Genomic DNA, 15222 nt, shown 5'->3' with positions numbered 1-15222 from the left:
TCACTTAATCCAGAATCGTATGTGAGTGTGGTACCAGCTCCAGGTTGGAATGCGGCACTTTCAGCGAAGACAAGGGAAATGGTCCTTCTTTGGGTCTCAACACAGGGCAGCATGCCAAGAACAGAGGAAGAATGGGAGGAGGGATGGCAGACGATTAAAAAGGTCACAAAGACCCTACCAGTGGAGGTGCAGGATGTACAAGATGATGCTCTGTCCATATTTACAGATGGAATCATAAGTCTTGAACCGGAAGTTAACACACCACCAGAATACGACCCTTCAGAAAGCAAGTGTGGCGCCTCTACTCAACTAGAGATTAAAGACATCCTCCTCCAGAGGAATGGTGCTACTGTCCTGTTCTATACGCCTGGGGGTGGGTTTGTGTACGAGGCGGGCATTTCAGAAGAAGCCATGCAGAGTCCGAAGTCATTCGACAACCTCACAAGGCGGATGAGGACTCTTGGCAGGGCCGAACCCAACTCCAGGCCAAGTGGATCAGGGCAGAAAATGGAGGGACCTCAACTTGAGACAAGGAAAGCCACCTTCGCATCACTTCTGGGGATAGAGATGAACCTGATCGACTCCGTTACACATTGGACATCCCCTTTTTCATCAAGGGAACCTTCCCCCAGGCCCAAGAAAAGATCGAGTAACTCCAACATGTCTCCCCATAAGGATTCCGCATCAAAGATCCCAAGAAGAGAGGAACAGAAAAGATACCATCAAAGGCCCAGCTCTCCCCCAAGGCCAAGGGAAGTGGACACCATGAGGGATGCCAAGAAGATCTTGACAACAGGTTGCATGCCACTGCTTCCCCCAGCCAGAAGGGACTGGACACACCATCAGATCCGCCTCTCTGCTGGTGCAAGGAGCATCACCTGGCCTCCTAGGAGCTGGGAGACCCTCAGTGCAGATGAGAGACTCCTCCAGTGGGAATTTGCTGCCATGACCCTGGAGGAGGGCCTCCAAGGACGAGTCCCTCGAATTGAAAGGAGCTACTTGCATGACAGATGGAATATGCTTGCCCTCCCTGGTACCCTACTGCATACAGAGAACCACTCACCATCAAGGAAGGCCCGTCTTTACGATTACCGGACCTTGGTTGACATCTCCTTGGGCAAGATAAACGGCCAGACTGCCAGGGCCATAATCCTCATGCATCAAGCCGCCCAACGCCATAGGAATACGGAAACAGACAGGATCATCAACTCTATCGATGCAGCAAGGATCGGTCTTCGCCTGGAAGTGGACTAGCAGATCAGGGGACCTGATCTTTGAAGAGGGGGATGATGTGATGGCCATCACGAAGAATATATAAATATTAATGTGTCTTTATTATAAAATATGAAAGTTATGACAGCTTGTAAAAATTAGAAATATTTCCTAAATATTTCCCTGCTGTATTTTTGATGGTTGTATGACAGTGCACGAATTATATCATAATTATCCTGTAAACTGTAATAAGTTTTGCAGGTATATATCAGTATATTTTTGCCAACCTCGTTTTCACGTAATTCAATGTTTTGAATCCCGTTTTGGTAAGAAATCTATCAGAGGATCATAGCATGCTTTTGTAGAGCTTCATGGCACACTGTTATCTCGTAAAAATAATCATATGTCCATGCCATCATGTTACGCATATTGTTTAGGATGTGCCAGTACCTCATAAGCATCGATGTCAACAACGTGCCTGTCAAAACGATCTTGTTTACTTGTTTCAAGAGTTTTGCATTGACCGTAACTTTTGAAGAATTCATCGTTCTAAGCACACAGTTACGCAAATTAACCATCAGATACAGATTAATCATACTTTTGTTCTTCAACAAACAGATCACAATCACTTGGCAGCTTGATATTTATCCATAATCGTGTGAATTTGTGACCAGGGCTGAGCTACGTGTTTCGCCGACGCCCGCCATTTTAACTTTGTGACAGCTAGCCTAGGTCGCGATGAAGTAACTGAATTTGGCTAATGCTTAGCATTTTGCATTATAAAGTTTATTTAATCTAATGAACTATGTCCAGAGGAACCCAGAATCGTATTTGATGATATGTCAAGACGTGTATTAAAGTTACTGTTAATTCTGACATCAGGAACTATGTAATCTTCGCTGATGTATTCATACGCAGTATTTAGCGTCACATGTTTATGAACATGTTTCTCATAAATATGACATCCAGTGCTTCTGTCAAAGCATACCAGTGGCCAATTTGTGTTATTAAACGTCTTATGCATTAGATAAATTCCAATTGCCTCCTGACATTTGTAATCTTCCTCTTTGAATTGTCCATCATAATTCCCAGTCGATGTTACTTGTTGTTATTACGTCCTCTCGGCAGGCAGCAAGGACGTAGCTTCGACGTAGCAGGACGTAATTGTTTATCTTGTGATATTGGAAGGCAATTAGTGAATCAATTAGACAGAATTCATTGATTGGTATAAATACTCATTTTTATACCAAATTACCTCCTGAGATGGTTTGCCTTCCTCTTTATTTCAGTGATTTTACATTGTGAAAGTAGATCCCTCAAAGGAATAAGGACGTAAAGAGACGTAATTTCTCGTAATTTGATTGGTCAATAACAGACATGTGACCATTTTCTCACACCTATAAATACGATGAGATCCATTCTGGGTCATTCTGACTTTGGCAGTCTAAAGGTCAGTTTCAATCAAAGGGCAGATAATTCAGCCCAAAAGTTCCCCTTGTCCTCATGTAATCATTTCTATAAATAGACTGCATTTTTGAACACAGACACAAATTGCTTTCTTAGTAACTGTAAAGTTATTCAGATGAAGAAATCATCTATATATATTTATAGCAGTAAAATACCATTATAGTTACAGGCAATAATTATTTTGCCCTGACACTGGTCCTTACAAATAAACCTTAAAGCTGAGAGGGATCTACTTATTTGGAAGAATTGTATTGTCCATATAAGGCATTGTTATACCCACATGAATAAAAACTAATTATTCATTGAAAAGAAGTGTTTTGACTCTCCGTTACATCCAGACTTCGAGGTTTATCAGAAGTTCGGGTCCGGGCCACTACAGGGTGTGGGTTGTGCAGGGCTGGGTATGGGTGGTACAGGGTGTCAGTTGAGTGCGGCTGGGTGTGGTTGGTACAGGGTGTTAGTTGTGTACGGCTGGGTGTGGGTGTTACAGGGTGTGGGTTGTGTATGGCTGGGTGGTACAGGGTGTTGGTTGTGTACGGCTGGTGTGGGTGGTACAGGGTGTTGGGTTGTGTACGGAAGGGTGTGGGTGGTACAGGGTGTCGGTTGTGTGCGGCTTGGTGGTAAAGGGTGTGGGTTGTGTAGGGCTGGGTATGGGTGGTACAGGGTGTCAGTTGTGTGCGGCTGGGTGGTGCAGGGTGTGGGTTGTGTACGGCTGGGTGTGGGTGGTACAGGGTGTCAGTTGAGTGCGGCTGGGTATGGGTGGTACAGGGTGTCAGTTGAGTGCGGCTGGGTGGTACAGGGTGTCAGTTGTGTGCGGCTGGGTGTGGGTGGTACAGGGTGTCAGTTGTGTACGGCTGGGTGTGGGTGGTGCAGGGTGTGGGTTTTGTATGGCTGGGTGGTACAGGGTGTGGGTTGTGTACAGCTGGGTGTGGGTGGTACAGGGTGTCAGTTGTGTACGGCTGGGTACGGCTGGGTGTAGGTGGTACAGGGTGTCAGTTGTGTACAGCTGGGTGTAGGTGGTACAGGGTGTCGGTTGTGTACAGCTGGGTGTAGGTGGTTCAGGGTGTGGGTTGTGTACCGCTGGGTATGGGTGGTGCAGGGTGTGGGTTGTGTTCGGCTGGGTGTAGGTGGTACAGGGTGTGGGTTGTGTACCGCTGGGTATGGGTGGTGCAGGGTGTGGGTTGTGTTCGGCTGGGTGTAGGTGGTGCAGGGTGTGGGTTGTGTACCGCTGGGTATGGGTGGTGCAGGGTGTGGGTTGTGTACGGCTGGGTGTGGGTGGTGCAGGGTGTGGGTTGTGTACCGCTGGGTATGGGTGGTGCAGGGTGTGGGTTGTGTTCGGCTGGGTGTAGGTGGTACTGGGTGTGGGTTGTGTACCGCTGGGTATGGGTGGTGCAGGGTGTGGGTTTTGTACCGCTGGGTATGGGTGGTGCAGTGTGTGGGTTGTGTACCGCTGGGTGTAGGTGGTACAGGGTGTGGGTTGTGTACGGCTGGGTGTAGGTGGTGCAGGGTGTCAGTTGTGTGCGGCTGGGTGTGGGTGGTACAGGGTGTGGGTTGTGTACGGCTGGGTGTGGGTGGTACTGGGTGTGGGTTGTGTACGGCTGGGTGTAGGTGGTGCAGGGTGTGGGTTGTGTACGGCTAGGTGTGGATGGCACTGGGTGTGGGTTGTGTACGGCTGGGTGTAGGTGGTGCAGGGTGTGGGTTGTGTACGGCTGGGTGTAGGTGGTGCAGGGTGTGGGTTGTGTGCGGCTGGGTGTAGGTGGCACTGGGTGTGGGTTGTGTACGGCTGGGTGTAGGTGGTGCAGGGTGTGGGTTGTGTACGGCTGGGTGTAGGTGGTGCAGGGTGTGGGTTGTGTGCGGCTGGGTGTAGGTGGCACTGGGTGTCGGTTGTGTACGGCAGGGTGTAGGTGGTGCAGGGTGTGGGTTGTTTACGGCTGGGTGTGGGTGGTACAGGGTGTGGGTTGTGTACGGCTAGGTGTGGGTTGTGCAGGGTGTGGGTTGTGTACGGCTGGGTGGAACAGGAGTGGCAGTTCTTTATGGGTTGTGTGCGATACAGCGTGTCGATTACATGTGTTGTGTGGGGCAGGACCCAGGGACCCTGGAAACACTCAGGGGTCAAGCTTACGCACACGGTCACCCATCGTTTGCTTTTCATCATTGTTACATTAGCCATATTTCGATTCATTTTAGTATTTAGAATTGGAGCATTTTGTCTAACGCTATGGAAATGATTTGACACTTAGACCGTTACAGAACAAAACAAACACACACATACATGATTCTGACAAAACTATACTTAAGATACACATACAATATTAGAATGATAGCTGATTGAAAATGTACATATGTTATAATCATAATAATGCACTTCATATTGTTATGAACGTTAACTATGTTGCGACACTAATTAGGATGTTTCTCCTTATGTGTAGTTTACACAAGTACACTTATCTTTTGGTGACGCCACAGCAATGGGGGGCAGTGGGGTAACCAAGTGGTTAAAGCAGTCGCTCGTCACAACGAAGACCCAGTTCGATTCCCCACATGGGTACATTGTGTGAAGCCCATTTCAGGTGTTCCCCTCCGTGATATTGCTTGATGTTTGTTTAAAACGACGCGGTGTTCATCAAATTATTATATGCAAGTACATGTACTTGTAGATTTGCACAAGACAAGAGACACAATACAAGTTGATTATAAATCAAATGTCAAAAAAGAATATTTACGGACAACAGTATGACACACTTTAACATTATATACTACTGAAAACAAGTTATGGAACACCCACAATTTGAAGATTGTATTTTGCAATACTTTCTTTGGAAAATTATATATCTCATTATTTATTTTATATACTTTATATTTAGAGCGTATTGCCATGATCCGCCACGCGTGATGGTCACATAAAACTAACAAGGCCATGAAGCAATCAATCACATTTTACACAGAAATCTGTGGACTGTTTGACAGTAATGGAGTGACATTGCTGGAATAAACTTAAAGAGAAAAATGTTTTAAATATAACTTTTTTATTTAGAATTTATAGGGTATTTGAAATAATTATATCCCACAAACCAGTTAACTTTAATTATCATATATAGGTCTACACATAAACATGTTCGGAATATATTAAAGGACATATCTACAAATTAAGATACATATGTCGAATTTGTCGATATTTTATTTCGAAACAGATACAAACGATACAAGAAATACAAATTTCAGTTTGATTATACTTCATTTATCCAACTCAAATAATACTTGTTTCGTTCAGATAATGAAAAACACCACCACACTGAAGACGTAACCTGATAAAAGTCAGCAATCACAAAATAACATTAGATTTATTGGTTACAGATCTATATATTAAAACCTCTAAATGTCGTGTGAGTATGAATCATCTGATGACACAGGGTCACTTGAGACGCAGTCAAATTTACACCCGCGATTCTTATCTGTTCAGAACTGACCAGAACCGTCACGAACTTCCTCTCGATCTCGGGAAACACCTTGAATGGACTTGTCTGCTAAATATAGAAAATGACGTCATTTCAGAATCCTCCCTCGCAATGCGACAGAATAAATACTACTCTACGACGACTACTATTATTAACACAGTTTTCATCACATCTCTTGCACCACGCTTGATGTAGATATTGACTTGAATAAGATGGATATATATTAATCAGAATGTAGTGTATGTAATTCAAACATTTGAATAAAAAACAAAGGATTTAATAAATAACTATGTCGTCTACGCTCCATATATTAACTAGTTGTATGGACATTATGACTTCCAATTGTTTACGTCATGCGAGAAACAACTTTCAGCAGTGATAGCGTTTACCTTATAAATACAACCACTTGTGTGAATTATTCATGCTATGTTTACAAGTGACTAAGAATATATTCCCACGTTAAATATTTTAGGAGTTAGAAGGGGAACATAGTTTGAAGTGAAACCTCGATGTGGATAGACCTGGGTTCATAGAGAGAGACTTTCTGTTAGTATTTCCGGATTCGATCGATAGGACAAGGATCTACCGATAGAAACAACACAACTCACAGTGACTGTTCAGTCTCCTTGTCGCCATTTTAAAAGTGTCCTTTCGTGTGAGTGTTGCCAGGTTATTATTACTAAGAACTACCAGCAGATAGTGTAAATATTGTGACAAGTTATTGTCTTGTTCAAAGAAATGAAGATTCATGACTGTTCTGTTTTTAAGGATATTCCGTTCAGTGACATGTTTCGTGTTGAACCTCATCATCACCATGTACTGAGTGAACACGGAAGTGGATTTTTCCCTGAAAGAATTCCTGCTACTGGATCTCCAGAGGTCACCAGAAGGCGTGGCAGGTCTCGAGAGTTTGTTATTCCCATACAGGTTGAGGGGAGAGACGCGCCATACAGCCCACAACCACTGATAGATCTGACTGAGGATTACCACGATATTCCTAGTCAAAACACCAATAATAATGGAGTAAATAGTCGGTCACGGAACCGTCGAAGAGCTCAAGCCAGTTCTCCAAGCCAAAGCACCAGCCATGGAAAAAGCAAATCTAGTCAAGACAATTCTGAATCAACTTTTTCAGTTTCTCAAGGCGCTCAATCATCAGCGAGAAATAGATTTTCAGACGCCATTCAAGGCACCTCCCAGCAGCCTGATCCATCAGATTCACGTCTGTCAGATGAATTGATTGATTTGTGTATGTATGAGGACTTGGCATGCGATTCAGCATCAGATGTGTATATAACTGAGAGTTATAATAGAACCTTCTTTGCTGAATCAAGTCCAGCATCTTCCCATAGTGACAGCGTTCTGACAAAACATACAGAACCCCAAGGAAAGCAAGATTCAATTAACAGGGTAACTCCGACACCAAGCTACCCAGTGTATCGGTACCTTAAGTCCCAACTTGCATCAGACGGACGTCAGATTGATTACATTCGTGGGGATGGCAACTGCTTTTTCCGAGCTCTTAGCAAAGAAATTTATGACTCCGAAGAATTCCATGAAGATGTGCGTCAAGCTGTGGTGGACTTGGTGGAAAAGTTTCCTCGAGAGTTCGAACAATTTCTGGATGCAGGCACACAGATGCTTGATCATATTAATGAAATGAGAAAGACATCAACTTGGGCTTCATCAGCTGAAATATATGCTGCAGCTACACTCCTTCAGCGAGACATTTATGTCTTGTCTCCGGATCATTCTGGTGATGCTTACAACTGGATGCTGTTCAAGCCCCGATTCACCTACACCAGAGACACATCCTACCATCCATGTTTCATCACCCTGTGTCACACTCACGGCAATCATTATGACAGGATCACACCCAACCTCGGAAAGTGTAACTGTGATTATGAACCCCCGGCACTGTCAGGAGTTAGTGCCTATGTGGATCTAACTGGGAAAGACTGTTGAGGTATCCTGTCACCATGTGTTCTTTTTGAAAATAGTTTGTTTTGTTCATTGTGTTTAACATTTCATAAAGATTCAATTTCTTGATTTTTCTCACATATGATACATTTAATGCTGTCAATAGTTATAATTTATCAAATATTTCCTATTAAAAACTCACATTTATCAATTTATTATTTATTTTGTCAACGTTCAGCCCTTTTCATCATTTTCATGTTGAATATGATTTCCTCAACAGTGCTTAAGCTAGTAAGTTATTCATGCTTTTTCAATTTGTCTTTTTCTCTAAATAATATATTGTTATTATTATTCTCCTTTCTTGTACACTGAGAAATGCTTTCATGATTTATCATAATCATGATTGTGGATCACCATGTGATATGTGATTTATACATCAATCAGTTTTGTATTGTGTAATGAAGTTATCATGTTGCTTGTATTTGTTGTAAATCCTTAGGTGTATCAATATTACCATGTGTCTTTCACCCAGTAATTGTGGAGATAATCATTCAGTATTCATGTAAGATGTAATAATCAGGATAACATGATTCATATGAAGAGTGCCTATTTATGAGAAATCAACACATGCTTGCAAAACCAAGACCAAGACTTGCTTCATTTAGTTCTATTGCATTAGAGTAAGGTCTGGGCAGAAGGGACATAATAGGATTCAGGGAGTGTGAGACAGACTAGAAACCACCCTAATGTTCACAAGTTTGAAGTGTGGCATGTATAAATTGTCTGAATATCAGTAGTAATAATTCGCTGCCAGTTATTTATTTTTTTCAGGTCATACTTTTCCTTAGCCTTAGGTAGACCACAATGGTGGAAAAATCTTAACATGCCAAAAAGTTGAATAAAATAGCTATATTGAATGAAGCTTGTGAAAAGTATAAGTGTACATCTAAGGTGTGGTCGCTCCTTCACCATGTTTACAAACAGAGACGTCAAATGTTAGTTGCAGATGTTTGTATCAAACATTTTACATAGAGATTTTGAGGTGGCATATGTGCTGTTATCATGATTATCTACCACTGTTTTAACCCCAAGAAAGATACAAACTGGACCCGTGATTATTTTCATCAATGCTGGCCTCATTGCTGCAGGAAACAAGGCCCTATTTACCAATTGATTCCTCATTACCAATGTGTCATGGTCAAAGCAAAAGTGCCAAATTGTCATTGCCATGTTCAAGTTGTTAATAAATGTTTTACTGTTTATGTTGCTATTTAATTTGTTTTGGAATGAGTTACATTGTTGAACAGAACACAGAAGACCTTATGTCAAAATGCTCCAATGACTAACACTTGAAACAAAGGATAAGGTAGGAGGAAAACGTCACATTTAAACTTGTGAGATATGAAACATATGAGGTCACATCCATAGAAGGTCGTGCCAAATGAACTGGACTGCTTAATCTCAATGAAAGATGTGTGGGTTCTTCAATCAGATGTCAGCTTTCTAAACCAAATTGACTTCATTTCTTTTCCACCTTAATTCAGAAATTAAGATTGTTACAAATGTAAACCCACACAGAACACAAATATTCCTTCGATCATACTTCTTTAGGTGTAGATGCTATGCCAATCAGAAACATATCCACAATGGAGTGGCATAGCTTTCTTTATGCCAGTCAGAAGTTCACGATCATATTTGTTTTCAAGATACAGAAATCAGATATGCTTGTCTGAATGGTTCGCTTACTCGTACCAAGAATTTCTAAGCTTCTACACTGCATAGGACATTCACCTGTCATGACCTTTGGAGGTGTCGTCAGATCTTCATGCAAAAAGAAATCGTGATCGTTTGCCGGCATGTGTCTGTGATCGTGGGTTTCAGCAATGAAGTGAACCTGTGCCACTTTCCTCCACACTCACATTGATGTGACATGCAGTGATACATATAAAGCAGCTTTGATCCAGCTGCCTGGAGGTAGCCCCCTGTATACACAGTAACACAACATGCAGGTAAACAAGCACATACTGACAGTATCCTCAAAATGTGTTTTAATTTTCTGTAAAATAACTCTTAAAAGAGATGGATGGATTGTTAGCTCAGGGTACTTGACACTAGCCTGCTAGCCCAGGGCTAGTACAAATTCCTGTGGGCTAGTACAAATTTCCCCATTGTTTTAACATGACAAGGGCATTTCATCTTTACCCGGGCTAGTGAGGCTTTTGAGTTTAGTTCTAACCATGTAGCTCATCACAACACTGACATTAGAATGTTTTGAATTTCAACTTATTAAACCACTTGTGGTAAACAGTAAATGTAAACTATTGCAAAACATACCATCAGACATCCTTTGACAGATATACATTTCATGAAGATTATTTAAATGTCTAATTTTGACAAATTCCACCAACATGAATACTCTTCAGAGAACCAGTACCCAGCCATCTGCATTGGTCATTGAACCTACTAAATAGTGACTGATTTGGTTGGTTAGGAAATTAGACTTGTCTTTTGTGACCTCGATTGCAAATTTGGCTGAAAATCATCAATATTCGTTGAAATTATTGCCCTCAAACCAGAACATAACTGGTTTAGGACAAACAAACAATAAACAAGGCAGTGACTGCCAGTAGTAGGGAGGTTACAAGGCTGTGACTGCCAGTAGTAGGGAGGTTGCAAGGCAGTGACTGACAGTAGTAGGGAGGTTACAAGGCAGTGACTGCCAGTAGTAGGGAGGTTACAAGGCAGTGACTGCCAGTAGTAGGGAGGTTGCAAGGCAGTGACTGCCAGTAGTAGGGAGGTTACAAGGCAGTGACTGACAGTAGTAGGGGGGTTACAAGGCAGTGACTGACAGTAGTAGGGAGGTTGCAAGGCAGTGACTGCCAGTAGTAGGGAGGTTACAAGGCAGTGACTGCCAGTAGTAGGGAGGTTACAAGGCAGTGACTGACAGTAGTAGGGAGGTTACAAGGCTGTGACTGCCAGTAGTAGGGGGGTTACAAGGCAGTGACTGACAGTAGTAGGGAGGTTACAAGGCAGTGACTGACAGTAGTAGGGAGTTACAAGGCTGTGACTGCCAGTAGTAGGGAGGTTACAAGGCAGTGACTGACAGTAGTAGGGAGGTTACAAGGCAGTGACTGACAGTAGTAGGGAGGTTACAAGGCTGTGACTGCCAGTAGTAGGGAGGTTACAAGGCAGTGACTGACAGTAGTAGGGAGGTTACAAGGCAGTGACTGCCAGTAGTAGGGAGGTTACAAGGCTGTGACTGCCAGTAGTAGGGAGGTTACAAGGCAGTGACTGCCAGTAGTAGGGAGGTTACAAGGCAGTGACTGTTACAAGGAGGTGACGCATATATGTATACAGTACATCCAAAATATTAAAGAAACAGTGCATTTGAAAGAGACAACAAAGGGTAATAGATTATTTTCATGATTTTATCCACTTTTGAAAACCATTTCCTTTCACAGATTTCAAGTGAGTCTATTCATAAGCTGATCTTCCTTCAGACCAGTTTTACCACAGCATGACACGAGTCTCCTGAGGAAACTTGTCTGACCCACTGCTCAATACTGTTACATCCAGACTCAGTATCAATGGTGCAGTGGGACTTTTCCTAAAGAAGCAAACATGGATAACAATGAATAAACACCAAAAATATACAATTAAAAAAAGTCTAAAATATGTAAAAATAGGAAAATCACGATATATTCCGCACTTATAAAGGAAGCATAGTGTCCACACTGTCCTCCACTGTCTGCAGAAGAGAAACATCTGTGGCCACATCACTGGAGCTCACTGCTTGCCTTCAACAGACCCTCGAGGTCAGCACACTGCCTCCACTGTCTGCAGGAGAGAAACATCTGTGGCCACATCACTGGAGCTCACTGCTTGCCTTCAACAGACCCTCAAAGTCAGGAAGAAGATGAGCCACTTTCTTCCTCATCTCATTTCTTCTCTTCTCTCTCTCTACTTCCTTCCGACGCTCCTCCGGCAGACTGGTCCACACCTTAAACATTCTTTTCTTCAGGTTCCTGTGGTGACAAGCACAAAATGTATCAGAATACTCACACACAAGGCCTATATTTGTGATAAATTTCACTTGTATGTTTCTATAGAGATTCACCATGATTAACTTTAGATTACAAAAGGCAGCGTTAGAAATTGGCACTAGTCCTGTAGTCCTTACCAAACTGCCCAGTAAAGGTATCCAAAGGACTAGTAGAAATTGGCCCATTTTAAGGGTTTTGCTATATGTTATCATTATAAGGACTAGTGGACGAAAACTGTTAGTTTCTAACCCTGAAAGGTATGTTATATGTTCATTAAGTAATAAAAGACTATTCCTGGTAGTGGTACAAACATAATTTTCTCACAGCAAATATCTAAACTGAGATTGGTACTGACCAGATGTAATGTTCTTTAGCTACTCGCTCCCTCTCCCAGGTGGCAAACTTCTCCTCCGTGGCATAGTCAGCCCAGGTGTCCATGATGGTGTGCAGCAACCTCCCCTCCCGGAACCTCCTGGCCTTCTCCATCTCTATTACCAGGCGGTGCTTGTACTGTCAAACACATGGTAACAGTGTTGTACTGTCAGACATGGGTAACAGTGCTGTACTGTCAAACACATGGTAACAGTGTTGTACTGTCAGACACATGGTAACAGTGTTGTACTGTCAGACATGGGTAACAGTGCTGTACTGTTGTCAAACACATGGTAACAGTGTTGTACTGTCAGATATGGGTAACAGTGCTGTACTGTTGTCAAACACATGGTAACAGTGTTGTACTGTTAGACACATAGGTAACAGTGTTGTACTGTCAGACACATGGTAACAGTGTTGTACTGTTGTCAGACACATAGGTAACAGTGTTGTACTGTTAGACACATAGGTAACAGTGTTGTACTGTCAAACACATGGTAACAGTGTTGTACTGTCAGACACATGGTAACAGTGTTGTACTGTTGTCAGACACATAGGTAACAGTGTTGTACTGTTAGACACATAGGTAACAGTGTTGTACTGTTAGACACATAGGTAACAGTGTTGTACTGTTGTCAGACACATAGGTAACAGTGTTGTACTGTTAGACACATAGGTAACAGTGTTGTACTGTCAGACATGGGTAATAGTGCTGTACTGTTGTCAGACACATAGGTAACAGTGTTGTACTGTTAGACACATAGGTAACAGTGTTGTACTGTCAGACATGGGTAACAGTGCTGTACTGTTGTCAGACACATAGGTAACAGTGTTGTACTGTTAGACACATAGGTAACAGTGTTGTACTGTCAGACATGGGTAACAGTGCTGTACTGTTGTCAGACACATAGGTAACAGTGTTGTACTGTTAGACACATGGTAACAGTGTTGTACTGTTAGAGACATGGGTAACAGTGCTGTACTGTCAGACACATAGGTAACAGTGTTGTACTGTTAGACACATGAGTAACAGTGTTGTACTGTCAGACACATAGGTTACAGTGCTGTACTGTCAGACACATGGGTGACAGTGTTGTACTGTCAGACACATAGGTAACAGTGTTGTACTGTCAGACATGGGTAACAGTGCTGTACTGTTGTCAGACACATAGGTAACAGTGTTGTACTGTTAGACACATAGGTAACAGTGTTGTACTGTCAGACATGGGTAACAGTGCTGTACTGTTGTCAGACACATAGGTAACAGTGTTGTACTGTTAGACACATTGTAACAGTGTTGTACTGTCAGACACAGGGGTTACAGTGCTGTACTGACAGACACAGGGGTTACAGTGATGTACTTTCAGACACAGGGGTTACAGTGCTGAACTGTTGTCAGACACATGGGTAACAGTGCTGTACTGCCAGACACATAGGTAACAGTGTTGTACTGTTAGACACATGAGTAACAGTGTTGTACTGTCAGACACATAGGTTACAGTGCTGTACTGTCAGACACATGGGTAACAGTGTTGTACTGTCAGACACATAGGTTACAGTGCTGTACTGTCAGACACATTGGTAACAGTGTTGTACTGTCAGACACATAGGTAACAGTGTTGTACTGTCAGACATGGGTAACAGTGCTGTACTGTTGTCAGACACATGGGTAACAGTGTTGTACTGTCAGACACATAGGTAACAGTGTTGTACTGTTAGACACATGGTAACAGTGTTGTACTGTCAGACACAGGGGTTACAGTGTTGTACTGTCAGACACAGGGGTTACAGTGATATACTGTCAGACACATAGTAAACAGTGTTGTACTGTCAGACACATGGGTAACAGTGCTGTACTGTCAGATACATACGTAACAGTGTTGTACTGTTAGACACATGGTAACAGTGTTGTACTGTCAGACATGGGTAACAGTGCTGTACTGTCAGACACATGGGTAACAGTGTTGTACTGTCAGACACATAGGTTACAGTGCTGTACTGTCAGACACATGGGTAACAGTGCTGTACTGTCAGACACATGGGTAACAGTGTTGTACTGTCAGACACATAGTAAACAGTGTTGTACTGTCAGACACATGGGTAACAGTGCTGTACTGTCAGATACATACGTAACAGTGTTGTACTGTTAGACACATGGTAACAGTGTTGTACTGTCAGACATGGGTAACAGTGCTGTACTGTCAGACACATGGGTAACAGTGTTGTACTGTCAGACACATAGGTTACAGTGCTGTACTGTGAGACACATGGGTAACAGTGCTGTACTGTCAGACACACGAGTAACAGTGTTGTACTGTCAGACACATAGGTTACAGTGCTGTACTGTCAGACACATGGGTAACAGTGTTGTACTGTCAGACACATAGGTAACAGTGTTGTACTGTTAGACACATAGGTAACAGTGCTGTACTGTCAGACACAGGGGCTACAGTGCTGTACTGACAGACACAGGGGTTACAGTGTTGTACTGCCAGACACATGGGTAACAGTGCTGTACTGTCAGACACATAGGTAACAGTGTTGTACTGTTAGACACATGAGTAACAGTGTTGTACTGTTAGACACATGGGTAACAGTGTTGTACTGTCAGACAAAGGGGTAACAGTGTTGTACTGTCAGACACAGGGGTTACAGTGCTGTACTGACAGACACAGGGGTTACAGTGATGTACTTTCAGACACAGGGGTTACAGTGCTGTACTGACAGACACAGGGGTTACAGTGCTGTACTGT

At 42.9% G+C, this 15222-nt stretch overlaps 3 protein-coding genes across 3 annotated transcripts in view; 1 reads left to right on the top strand and 2 right to left on the bottom strand.

The window, feature by feature from the left end:
• Positions 1-4189: 4189 nt before the first annotated feature.
• LOC139457273 (uncharacterized) lies at positions 4190-4849 on the bottom strand. The gene has a single exon (XM_071238681.1). The coding sequence runs from the start codon at positions 4847-4849 to the stop codon at positions 4190-4192; it is 660 nt and encodes a 219-aa protein (XP_071094782.1).
• Positions 4850-6495: 1646 nt separating this feature from the next.
• On the top strand, positions 6496-12258 carry LOC139458337 (uncharacterized). Its single transcript, XM_071239725.1, has one exon. It carries the CDS (start codon positions 6873-6875, stop codon positions 8097-8099), a length of 1227 nt encoding a protein of 408 aa, XP_071095826.1. The 5' UTR covers positions 6496-6872; the 3' UTR covers positions 8100-12258.
• The window catches only part of LOC139458336 (coiled-coil domain-containing protein 191-like), a 38034-nt gene continuing 34079 nt past the window's right edge, over positions 11268-15222 (bottom strand). The window contains exons 17-18 of the mRNA XM_071239724.1: positions 12453-12607; positions 11268-12079 (exon numbers count right to left, since the gene is read on the bottom strand). Coding sequence (XP_071095825.1) covers positions 11920-12079; positions 12453-12607 — 315 coding nt within the window. The 3' untranslated portion in view covers positions 11268-11919. The remainder of the gene's footprint in view (positions 12080-12452; positions 12608-15222) is intronic.

The sequence above is a fragment of the Haliotis cracherodii genome, unplaced genomic scaffold, assembly GCF_022045235.1.
Source record: "Haliotis cracherodii isolate W230 unplaced genomic scaffold, xgHalCrac1.p SCAF_12, whole genome shotgun sequence".
Taxonomy (NCBI): Eukaryota; Metazoa; Mollusca; class Gastropoda; order Lepetellida; family Haliotidae; genus Haliotis; species Haliotis cracherodii.
This window is presented reverse-complemented; position numbering and strand designations above follow the sequence as displayed.